Here is a 12,870-nt window from a genome sequence, read left to right on the forward strand (position 1 = left end):
ATTTCTTTATCAGCATCAGTCGACCACTTCTCCCGTGACCGTTATGTCTTAACAGACATCGAATGGACGGTTTAAGACGTTCCTGTTCTCCTCAGGATGTAACGTTATAACTTTAGTGATCTTTTCTTATATCAATGGGTCACAATTTTAATTAGTTCAATATTTGGTTTGTGATCAAATATCGGCAAATATAAAGATATGGCCCATCAGCCCCAGCGGTTCTTTGTGTTTATAGAGTAATAATATTGCTAATTAGCAGAACTAAATATAACCAGTGAAACAATGCATCCTGAGTTAGCATTTAGCTTAAAGCAAAGCTGTGCCTAAGAACAGCATCGCAGAGCCAAAAGTGGCAAATATAAAGTGTAATTTCTTGAACTCCAGCAACATCTTTTCCTAGTTCTATGACAACATATTTGTGTTGGATGCTTCACGTGTTAACAGTACAGAGGGGATTATCTGTGTAAATACAGTGGAGGAGAAATGGCGGCCTGCTTCCGCCCAAACTGACCATTATGTACTGGCAGGGCAGGCAAACACCAGCAGGCGTTGATGCAGTCAGGTATAGTCCAAGCTAATGTCAGTAAAGACATCAAAAAAACATTACAACCAATCATTATAAAAGTTTTTATTCATTCGTTGGTTAAAAATAAAACACACAATTGTGGAGAGCACAAAACATGGAAAGTTACTAAAAATCTATATTCACTTGTTTTTTTGATCTGATCAACAAACAAAATGCAACAAAAAGCTGCACGTTTGGGTTAAAACTGCATCTTGAAGTGAGGGGAAAACACTGAAACACTAAACCAATATATAGCTGTTATCAAAGTGTAAAAAGGTTTGACATGAAATAAAAGAAAACACAGATACATTCACGAGTGAAACACATGTAAAGTTATTAAAGTAACAACCTTATACAACTTACTTAAATAACACAATGGCTAAACTAAGCAGCAAGAAGAAGAAGAAGAAGAAGAAGAAGAAGAAGAAGAAGAAGAAGCAGTGGTTATCTACTCTTTGATAGTACTCATCACAGCCAGTCGACATATAACACTGGTGACTAGGGGTTGCAGGTGGACATGGCTTTTTTAAATTAAGGGTCAAAAGCCAAACAGGTTGGGAACCACTGAAATATAACACTCGATAGAAAGCCTTCACATGTAATCAGGAGATGTGAAGTTGTCCTTTAGAGACGTGTTAGGGTTGGTCTAAATACTGCATCTTTTTCCAATTCATAATTGCATATGTCATTTTCTCTGGAGGACTTTATATATAGTGTGGTTTGTGATACATCTAGGCAACATATTATTTAAAACATGGAACTACTATTGGACCAGGCTGTGGTCAAGGGATGAGCGTTTGAATGCAACAAATAAAACAAAAGCTGCTCGCTCACTCGTCAAGACTCAACTCCACATCTTCTACTCATCTCTGAAGAGAAAGATCAAAAAGGTGGGCAGAGAAATGAAGAAGGGAAAGCATTATTTACCAACCCTGTGTCCATCTACTCTTCTGTTCTGTTATATTCTCTCCATCTTTCCCATCCCGCCCCACTACCGCAGCTTTGTTCTATCTCCCTCGGCCTCATCTTGGTTTGCCAGAGTTCTCTCTGTCTCTCCTCCTCACCTCCTCTCTTCTTCATCACAGCTCGTCCCTTGTGCTCCAGTTCTCCAGTTCAGACTGCAGTACGTCAGAGTTCTGGGCCTCGAAGCTCAACTCCCCTTGCTCCTGAGTTTTCCTCGACTTGGCTCGGTCCCAGTCGGTTTTGACGGTCTCGTTGTCCCAGACCACCGATGTTTCCGTGTCACTGATGTAGCCCTGGTCTCCGGTGAAATGGGTCGGATACACCAGAAGCGGCTCGGCAGAAAACGCACGCAGGTCCCGACTCTCAAAGTGGTCCATGTACTCTGAACTGATGAGTGAGAGGACGTGATTAGACTAACAAGGGCACTAGAGGACAGAATCAAAAAGACAGATGACAAGGAGAGATAGACGATGAAGGGACGGATGGGTTGTACTTACACTGGATGCTTGTCGAACATGACAGGGAGGAACTCATCGACAGGAAGCAACTTTTTCAGAGGTTCGGCCCTGAGGAGCTTCTGGGCTCCTTGTAAAGACAGGAGGTAGCCTAGTGTCCAGTAGGAGTAGTCCGCCTCCACTAGATTGTGGATGTTTGGTACAGACTTCTCTTGGTGGTCCACCTGCATCCGCTTCCGCCCAATGTAACTGTATTTAGAGAGAGACTATAGATATCACAAGCACGAAAGTAACACAGGCATTGAAAACAGACAAAAATCTAATAATTTAGACAAAATGATGCAGTCAGTTGAGGAGCAAAGCACTGCACCATAACTGTTGAATTTATCTAAAATCTGCATACAATTCAAAACTGAATTGATTAAAGCATATTGTAACGTATTTTATATTTAGAATTCAGATTTCTAATAGTGGTTAGTGTGGCATAAATAAAGGTCAACAATTAGATGTTTCTGATAAAAAAAACTCTTGCATTGTAGATTTCTCCTCATGTTTTTACATACTAAAAAAAAAACAGACTGTCATGCCCATACACACTTGGTCGCTATGCAGAAAATGAATGTTACTTTTACTTTGCGTAAATATCTCCTCCTCATTAGCTAATCTACGACAGTGATCAGTCTAATGGGAAAATGCTGCAGCCTCTCCGTAGTGTGATGCTGAGATGCATAATTCCCACAAGTGCTTTCAGCATGTGATCATGTGTGACAGATGGACGGATTTTGCTGAAGGGGGACGATAATCCTGTCTGTTGACAACATGGTGTTTTACATCACTCACATGAGATCCCAGTCCAGCTTGTGTGTCGTCAGCTCCTGCAGCAACGTCTGCAGACGTCGCTTGAAGAACACCTCGAAGCGGAGGTCGTCCTCGATGACCAGGGAGGTCTGCAGACCACGATCTGCTATCTGTTAGGTGATGGAAAAGTACCAAATGTTTAATCTACCGTAAATACATTTGATTTTCTGACAAGTTGTTGAACTAAACTGTGGACATGAAGACATATAACCAACGACAGGGTTCTTTTTGCTTAACAGAAACATTCGGAAAAACCTTATTCCACGAAAGGCAGTGCATTTATTGAAACATAAATAAATTGAGCTCATTGCTCTCACCAAGCTGCAACTTCTCACACAAACTGAGTTAGTATGTTGTTCAGTAGTAAACGTTATCTACCGTGCACAGGTAGACCCAGAGGCCTGAGGCCTGCCCGAGCGTCTCACCTCCTTCCAGATGTTGTAATGAGAGAGGAAACAACCCAGTTCACCCTTGGTGAGGGGCCGACCATGATAAGGGTCTTTGTAACCCGGCAGCATCTTAATCCTCATTGACTCTATATCCGTCTTGTTCAGAGCTCTGAGGGAAGGAGAAAGGAAAAACAACGAGGTGAGAGATGGAAACAATAAATCACAGGGATGTGATGAGTGAGTGTGTGTGTGTGTGTGTGTGTGTGTGTGTGTGTGTAATTGGGAAGCAAAGGGACAAACATAACATAATTCATGCATGTCTTACGAGCTGTTTTTCTATTCATTCTCGCCATTTTAAATGAAGATCATAATCAAATATGTAAAACTGTTACCTACCGACTGGAGAGCCAACACAGGGATTAGAGCTATATTTTATTCACATTTGAGCTAAAACTACGTGGTTCAGAGAACATCTAATTGACAACATGCACCCGCTACTTTTCACCTGGTTGTTTGTCTCCGCTCAGCCTCCCTACTTCAATCTACACCGCATGTTGCAGAGGCACAAATCAGGAAGACACAGGCAGTGGGGGAGGAGGAGGAGGAGGAGGAGAAACCTACTTGCCATCCACAGCAGCAACAACCTTACAGCTGAGCTCCTGCTCATACAGAGTTCTTAGCATTCGCTCGCGACGGTCAGATCTCCGCACCAGATTGATCATAAACACCTGGATGCACACAAACGCAAAACCTCACACACGTGCTTTGGTTACTGTGCGTGCTTACATGTGTGTATGCGACGTAGTGTGTGTACCTCATCAAAGCCCATCTTGTTAGGCTGCTTGGGAGGGAGAGGTAGGAAGCTGGAGGGCTCCAATGGAGGATTTTTCACTTTCAAAAAAGAAAAAAGGGGGGAAGGTTACAAAGAGAATGTGAAATGTGGTGGGACAGGGGTTCACACAATGTGGATCAGGGATCCGCATGAGATTTCCTAAATCCACCATGGATTTCATACACTCAGATACTGAGCGTAAATATAAAGATGACAATTTTTATTGGTATTCAAATTGTAGTTTTCACGGCAATGCATGCACAGTAATGCTGCACAAAGACGATAGAATATAATGTTGTGACAAAGTGATATTTAACAAAAGGCAGTTTCCCTTACCTTTACGATACTGTGAAATCTATTTTTGAGAATGAAAATGAGTCCCTGAATTATAGACCTAAAATCAAACATAATCTCTCACTGCATTTTTTGAATGGCACGCTTTAGTGCTCACTCTGTTTCCTCTCCTGTTGTACTGCACGTGTCATCTGAACAGCTTTCCATGCTAAACCGGCAACATCTTCAACAGAAAAAATCTGACTGCAGAAACATTTGAGCAAGAGTCATTGATTAAGTATGTAGCTTTAAGCACAGGCGTACGATATATTGCGTTGCTATGGTAATAGTTAATTTCTCCTTGACTTACTATAACCTCATAATTTTAGGCCTCTTCTGGAAAACCTGTCTTGCTTTTTCACGATGGATACAACAAAAAACATTCACTTCACTTCAAAATCAAATAAATGCAAAACCTGCAGAGCAGCACAACATGGCGATGCAAGTCAAAGATAAAATCAGGGAAACAGAACCAACAACCAACAAACCTCCGTAGGACATAACCAGTGCTTCACCACTAAAACTGTGAAACACAAAGAAATCATTCTGCTCTTTGACCTCTCGACTCACCCATGATCTCAAGCTGAGTATGCACGAAGCTCTCCACCTCATCCTGCAGGGTACCGTAGGAACGCATTGGCACTGGGAAATACCCATAAGTCTCTTTGTTGCACACGTACATCTGCACATCTGAGAAGATAAAAGAGAGAAAATAAAAACACATGCTTACAGACATGTCTAGAAAGATATTGAGCCGCCTTCCAGATAACAAGTCCATCTCTGTTGCCTTTGTCTCACCTGCCATGCGAGCCGAGTGGGCAAAGACGATGACATCATCCAGGGCCCAGCTGTACTCTGGGTGTGGTGGATAAAAAGCCAGCTGACGGGAGGCTTCCTTCCGTAGGTTCACTAAATAGGTGGAGTGGACCATCGGTACGGCGAAACAGCCAAGACGCTCCTGCTTACGGATAGGAATGTAGGCTGGTGTGCGTTTGTAGTAACCCTGTAGTGAGTGCACACAAACACTGTACGGTTACACACAGGTCTCTTGAGTCCAACTCTTTTCAGAATGAAATATTAAGCTGGGGTAGATTTGTCGGAGTGGAACTTGAATTGAGATATTTAACTAAGAAAATTGGCTGCCAAAAGTCTACGAGTCTACGTCTGTGTAACAGTTAGAGAAGAAACTGCATACTTTACTCTAAATTGCGAAAAAGAATATTTGTTTTAAATCGTGAAAAATAAAAAAATGAGTGAATGAGACTGGGCACCACTGACCACAGGACTGAAACAGGAAGAGACAATGACATTAGCCTTTAGGCTGCTTCAGGCCCATTAACTGCCGTTGAAGAAAATGAGAGGCCGACTCTTGTTGAATTGGTTTATTTGGTGCTGGAGGATAGACAACGTCCGTATGTCCACTCTGATTTGAAAAGAAGCAAAGATGAGTACTCAAAGGCATCCTGTCTCAACAGATCACAGACGGCACTGTATCCGAGACATGCGTAATGCCCGATACATCCGATGTGCCAGTTTTTCCTGCATGTTGGCATAACTGTAACGACAACAGTGTGTCTGCATATTAAAAACATCACACTGTTGAATAATCTTTATTAAAATATGAGGCATGCATCAATAAAAGACACAGTTATAGTTCTGTAATATCTGGTAAAGCCTGCAGTAACAAACGGAGAAGGTAGAGCAAATTAAACATAATGATCTGTGTGGGCTGTTGTGTGCACCAGTCATATAATAATATTTATGAGAGCTAAATACTATTATATCAGGAAAGTTTAATTTACCTGTGATACCAATCATTTACTTTAATTTACAAATTATATTCAGCAGAATATTTAGATCCGGGCCAGTAATCTGAGATGAAACATTTGAATACAATCAGAAAACTTCTTTCCTAAGCCTTCAAATTGACTCATCGAAAGTGTGACTTATTAGCACAAATTTGATTTCCTCGTGGATAAGAAAAAATAATGAAGGGGGAAATTCCCACTAGATCATATTTATGTGTTAAGAAGGTGGCAGGAGTTCCATTATTCAACAGGACTGCATTAAAAGAGATATTGTATTCACCAGCAGTAACCCACAGTACAGTATAGAGACGATGAAGATGTTGTTTAATCTTTACAGTCTGTTGGTTCGGTTTGTGTATTAAGAGTAAACGGTGGGTGGAAACTTTGCCATGTGTTGTAAATATGTAAAGAATAAGGACAAAAAGCTGTACTACGCTGACATGCATATTCTATGCCCATGCAGAATATTTGTATAATAGTCATAAAGAAAGTATCTCATCATGTCCATTTCTAAATGTTTAATCTCCTTTCTAATGTCACCATAATATTTCTAAATATTCGTATTGGAGCAGAATATTTATACCACAGATGCACAGTGGATGTGAAGGAACTGCGAGGTGTGTACCTAAACCTGTTCCAACAGCATGAAGACTAAACATCTCCAGTACCTGTGAAGTCATGCCGCACCAGAAGTTAGAGTATGCAGCTCTGGACTCCAGCATTGGCGCTACAATGGTCTTGTTCTCACTCATCAGTTTCCACAACGTGTCCGTATTGGTGAGCAGGTTGTCGCAGTCGGCCACCTGCAGACGGGGGAGAAGGGCACAGTATCGACACGACTCGCACACAAACGTGAACATGCAAGCACAGACAAAATGTCCCCCGCTGTCACTGAATGATTGATTGGGCCACAGCAACACGGCTACATCACAGAGGACTGTGAACATGATTTGCTGCTTCCAAACCCGTTTTAACCCACGGCCCACGATTAAAGACAAGTCTGGCCGACGGACTGCACTTTTATTTGCAGTAGGACGTTCTGCACTCTGGTGTGTTTGAACGTCCAGAGAAGAACAAGTTATGAAAGCCAAAACACAACATTTAACCCTTGTGTATGACCAGTAAATGAAGGCTGCTTACAGTCTGCCTATATTCTCTTCAGTCTCCATATTTGTCTACCTAATGTTAAGAGTTTAAAACAGAGTTCATTCTTTAACTGAGATTATAAACTGTACTTTTTGTACTTATTGTCTTTTATCTTGACCACTAATCAGTGGGGCTGATATGTTATCTGGTATTAGCTCATCCCAGATACATCAGTATTGGCCTACATGTCAGGCAATAAATAAAAAGAACTTGCCCAAGAGAATTGCCAAAAATATTTTTTTAACCAAAATTTAAGGAATCCTTACAAAATGTTGCAAAAGACATCAGCCAGATGATCAGGTTTTTTAATTTCTCTAATATTTTGGCATCAGCCATAAACATATTTTGTATTCATTTTTTCACATCATAGTTATGGAAAAAAAACTCACTGCTGACTGAGTGACAGGTGTAGTTAAAATCATATCAAAACACCTGACTGAGTTAAGATAAAAATAAAAGCATTTTGACCAACTCTAATTCAGTGCATATGTTAGATGAAAATAATTGTAACGATAGCAACAATACTTCCTTCTACATTACCAGTTAACTCTAAGTGGTGAAGAAATAATCTGATCATGGGTTTAACTGCCTAAAAACAAATATTTGAACCCCGTCGCTCTCCTTCCCATTAGGGCGTTCCCTGCCTCCATCTTCTCCATTACTTTATTACATCAGCACAGCTCATTATGCAGTGTGTTGCATTATTCATGACACAAAGAAGCACTTGCATGTCACATAGATAATCTCTGGGAGATTAGATTTGAAGACTAAGCAGAATTTAGGACATTATAAATAATAATGTGCATTAGTGAGTGGTCATTGAAAATGTCTACTAGTCTAAAACATGGCTTTATTCATTCGTCAGATGTTGTCTCTTTAATACAGTTCCTTTTCTTTTCCATGTAAAAGATTGAGCTCCGCTTTCTCATTCACATTTTTTACTTTTACCGTGCAGACGAAAGATGGTTATGCACACATCTGACCCAGAGACATCACCGAGAGGGCCTCATAAGAGGAGGCTTATGAAGCGGTTGAGTGGAAGAGGACATACCAGCAGGTAGTCGGCCCAGATCTCACGGGCAGCCTCCAGCGCCACCTGACGCAGCTTCATTACGTGTTCATATCGGAGATTATTCCAGTGCTTAGGCCCCGTCTCGTCTTCAAAGGCACTGATACATGCACAGACAGACCCATTAAGTAATGCACGTCTCACTCTCACTCTCACACACACACACACACACACACACACACACACACACAGTACCTGGGTTCATCTTTAGGTCTCCACTCCACATAGTGATAGTCATTCTGCACCTTGACAAGCCAGTCTCTCAGGATGGCCGTGGTGTTGTCTATGTTGTGATCTGTCGCCACCCTGTGGGGGAGAGAGAGAGAGAGAGCGGGGGAGAGAGCAGGAGAGAGAGAGAGAGCGGGGGAGAGAGAGAGAGAGAGAGAACGGGGCTTTTGTTAGGGCCACACCGCTCTGATACACTGGAGCTGTATTCATCCTGATTCTGACCTTATCAAGTCTTGGCTGCTCCTCATAAAAACTGTTTCCTGAACACTGTCGTTAAAATTCAGCGATTCCACCTTAATTCGGTTGCATTGGACCACTGGCTGCAATACCAGTGCACGATAATGCCTTCCTCATAAATATCTGACAGCAGTTATTATTTCTGTCACTCAAACGGCACTCTCCCAACAGGGGCTCTATTGTTTTCTCGATCTCTGTTCGTTTATTGCAGTGAGCTAATGCCTCTGAATGAATAATGCTTCCACTTACAGTAAGACGTGATGTGTAGTTATATGCTCCTGTTCCCTGAAAGATCCCAATCAGTTGCATGCATTGAGGTATGCAGGTTTGACATAAGGTGGTGAAAAACACGTAATGGTTTTTGTATCTCGTTGTTACTAAACAATACTTCCAGGGAAGGTATTGGAGTCTGTTTCAATTGGTACTTCAGAATATGTCTGATTCAATTAAATGTATCCTGATGTAGCACATGTGTTATGGTAATTAAAGTGACTAACGGTTTATAGATTAAATAACATATAATAATAAATAGTTAGTGTGCAGCAATATTGACAAACTTACATTTTGTGACATTTCAAACTACCTGAAATATGTACTCATTAGTTATTAGTTACTCATAGTAGATTGACTTCATTAATAGAATAAAACGACAGTTTGCAATTGATAGTTAATTAATTCAGTCAAATGTGTACAAACATTGTAATTGTAAAGTCAGTAGTTTCAGGTTTATTATTCAGACAAGATGTGTGTCCATACCACCTTGTTTGTTGTATAATTGTAATTGCCGTGTTTCACTTCCCTCTGATATTTAGCAGACTAAATGATTAATGAATATATCAAGAACATAATCAAGAAATGAATCAATAATGATTTAATTAATTTATTGCAGTACTATTTCAAAACAATAACTTGATATCAACATGTGAAGGCAATAAAATAGCGGGGACTATCACTATTGGTGCTTTAGAAAACTCTCAAAACAATCTGCAATGAGAACATGATGATTAAAATGATTGACAGTTCATTTATCGGAGCTCATGCACTCCAATATGATCATAAAAGTATCGCACTTACATACACAACATTAAAGCTGGAGGGCCGCAGAACAAGCTCAAATCAGGATATTGACAAATACACACACATTATTTTATATGAAAATACAGATTACCGATGCTTCAAGGATAAAACATATTTAAGACATATCTCTACCAAACCAAAGATGATGAAATAGTGATTCATCACCCATCTCTAGTTTTGTCCCTGTGAGGGTCTTGTTCTCATTAGAGCAGAGCTGCAATTCACTTATGTCAGATGTGGACAAAGAAGAAGAGCACGGGCCGACAATAGGGGCTGATGAAGAGGAGTCTGCTGTCTGTGTTATCACAACAAATCTCAGATTGTGCCAGGGAGGGGCGGCGACACAGACAAAGCCAGAGAGGGAAAGAATATGTAAATATGAGAGAAATGGATTTACTCCCAGCCCTGTCATGTAGTGAGTGACAGGCGGCGTGCGGCAGGTGTTAGTTTCCCATCTGGCTGTGGTGTTTTAACACAGCAGTGCCGTCCCAACACCTACATGTGACCATCTCACCAATCCATCTTCCTCTTCCCCCTCTCCAGTCTCTACCACTGCCTCTCTGACTGCTGTGAAGTTTTCAATGAGCAGGAGGTAGCAAATAAAAAAAGGATTTATTCGGTATATGCTCGCATGCCATCAATAGAACCATGCCTAAAGGATAAGAGAGAGAGAGAGAGAGAGAGAGAGAGAGAGAGAGAGAGAGCTGAGAAAGAGTCAGACAGATATAAATGGAAGATTTATGGATTGATAATATCCATCCTGCATGGCCCTGCAGAAAACACACACAGACACAGACAGTCTAATGGTGTGTGTGTGTGTGTGTGTGTGTGTGTGTGTGTGTGTGTGTGTGTGTGTGTGTGTGTGTGTGTGTGTGTGTGTGTGTGTGTGTGTCTATGCTGCCGCTTGCCAACTACTCCATCTTAACCCGTCAGGATGATAACTGCAGGTATCGACAGGTGGCCGACTACCAGCTTGGTTTTAGTCTTTCATGCATTATTTCCAAATCTCTTTATATCTGTTCTTCCACTGAGGCAAGAGATGTGTTGTAGATCAAAGCAACCACGCAGAAAACTGAGCTCAGGCTGCCACATGGGCATAGTGAGACGCAGGCACCGAGGCTGTATTTGCTGGCTGTGATACAAGAGAAAGAAAAAGCTCCAACATCCAAAGCTGGTTTGTTTAAACAGACACACAGACACTTGAATCCCTCATTTGAGCACCAACTGAAAAAAGATTCAACATTTCCTCTCAGAAGAGCAAGTCTGGATCAAACATGAAATTCATAGGCGTGAACGGTGTTTGGTTTGAATCCAAATCCAGTCCCATTAAACACAACTCTGCTTGAGGCTATTGCTCTTACTTGCCTTTATCGGATCACTGGGTTTCCAAGACATATAATTTAACCTGTCAGGTCTGAATGTTAATTAAAATATCAACTGTATCTTTAATAACAGTAGATCTAAAAACAGATCTACTGGCACGGGATCAAAATGACAAGAGGAAGTGAGCAATGCTGGAACGACCAGCAGCCTGAGGTTAAGGATATGGAATTCATTTTCATAGAAATCTTTAGTGACACGGTTTATTGTACGTGGACTGCACACGAGTTTAAATGTGCATTTGTTGTCCAACTATTTGTGTTCCAGTCGAGTCTGCAAACGAAGATGTGGAACGGGAAGGAGGGGGACAGAAAATAGGAGGGTGGGGTAGAGAGGAAAACGGTCTGTGACTAAATGGAGCTTTTCACAGGCGCGAGTCTGCTGGTGCAGGCCGCCCTCCGTGCTCCGCAGCCGGGGCAGAGTCCCTGCAACACCCCGGCGTAGCGTGCGGCTACGCTGCTCTAACTGTTACTAATTTCACCGCTGATTTAATTTGTAAAAGTGTGGTGGGTGAGGTGCCGCGCTCGTACGTTTCCCTACATCTTGGTAATAATGACACAGCGGCCCCACCTGGTCAACACTCATAAGCGCACGCGCAAAAGGCCGGCAGAGTTTTCCTCTATAATGTGCGTAAAAGGGCTTGACGTGTCTCTGCTGCTGGCTTGTATGAGCTCACACTGACGTCCACTCGCACTTTGTCGTACTTTACTGCCAGTTTTATTTGCTTAAAACACTTTTCAGAGTTTTGACACGAGATAGCCAGCATTAGATTTTATAACGAAAGCTTATTTCTAACGGTTTCCAGCGATGGCACTCACCACAGGGCAATGCGGTCCTTCGGGTAGTTGAGGCGCTCGATGGCTCCGAGGAATAGCGGCAGAGAGTGCGCCGAGTTGCGGCAGACCAGCGCGACGACAACCCGGGGAGCGAGGAGCGGAGACTCGGGGCTCCAGCGCTCCTCGTGGAAATACCCCCGGCTCGAGCCCGACAGGAGCACGCACAGCAGGGCAGGCAGCAAGCAGGTGACCCGGGGCATGGCCGGGGAGAGAAAAAGAGACGCGGCGGACAGAGAAGGACACGAAGGATGTGGGAAGCTGAGAGTCCCGCTGTTGTGTTGTGCCGACAGCGGCTACATGGCGGAGGAGCTGACTGAATTAAAGGTTACGTCTGGGCTGTTTGAAGGGGAACTTGGTGTTCTCAAAATAAAGTCGTTGGTGCACATTACTGTGCCTCGTTCATATTGTTGAAATTAATCCTATCAGGGAGTTCCTGCCAGTTTAATTGTATTTCATATAAATAATTTCGTGCATCCTTTGAGGCCAATGAGACTGTTAGGCTCCCCTCTGAAATGTGCTGTCCTCCCCTTTAAGAACAGATCCAGCTGGAGGACAGAGAGAAAGCAACATGGGCGTGTCCATGTGTTCAATATCCTGCAGGCTTGTTTCATCAGCCCACCTCGGGTTGGAGGAACTCAGATTCTCAGATTGTTTCATATGCAGGCTTTTAGAGGCCTTGAAATAAATATAAGTA

The 12,870-nt window shown here is 42.2% G+C and overlaps 1 protein-coding gene across 1 annotated transcript; it reads right to left on the reverse strand.

The window, feature by feature from the left end:
- Window positions 1-613: 613 nt before the first annotated feature.
- Window positions 614-12,376, reverse strand: LOC306737608 (procollagen galactosyltransferase 1-like; the record flags this gene model as incomplete). Its single annotated transcript, XM_079219355.1, has 12 exons — window positions 614-1,915; window positions 2,026-2,232; window positions 2,824-2,951; window positions 3,267-3,399; window positions 3,852-3,958; window positions 4,045-4,121; window positions 4,966-5,085; window positions 5,194-5,398; window positions 6,872-7,006; window positions 8,401-8,518; window positions 8,614-8,724; window positions 12,159-12,376. 12 exons carry the CDS (start codon window positions 12,374-12,376, stop codon window positions 1,645-1,647), a joined length of 1,830 nt encoding a protein of 609 aa, XP_079075481.1. The 3' UTR covers window positions 614-1,644.
- Between the last annotated feature and the right edge of the window lie 494 nt (window positions 12,377-12,870).

Source organism: Taurulus bubalis, assembly GCF_910589615.1.
Source record: "Taurulus bubalis genome assembly, chromosome: 6".
NCBI classification, from domain to species: Eukaryota; Metazoa; Chordata; class Actinopteri; order Perciformes; family Cottidae; genus Taurulus; species Taurulus bubalis.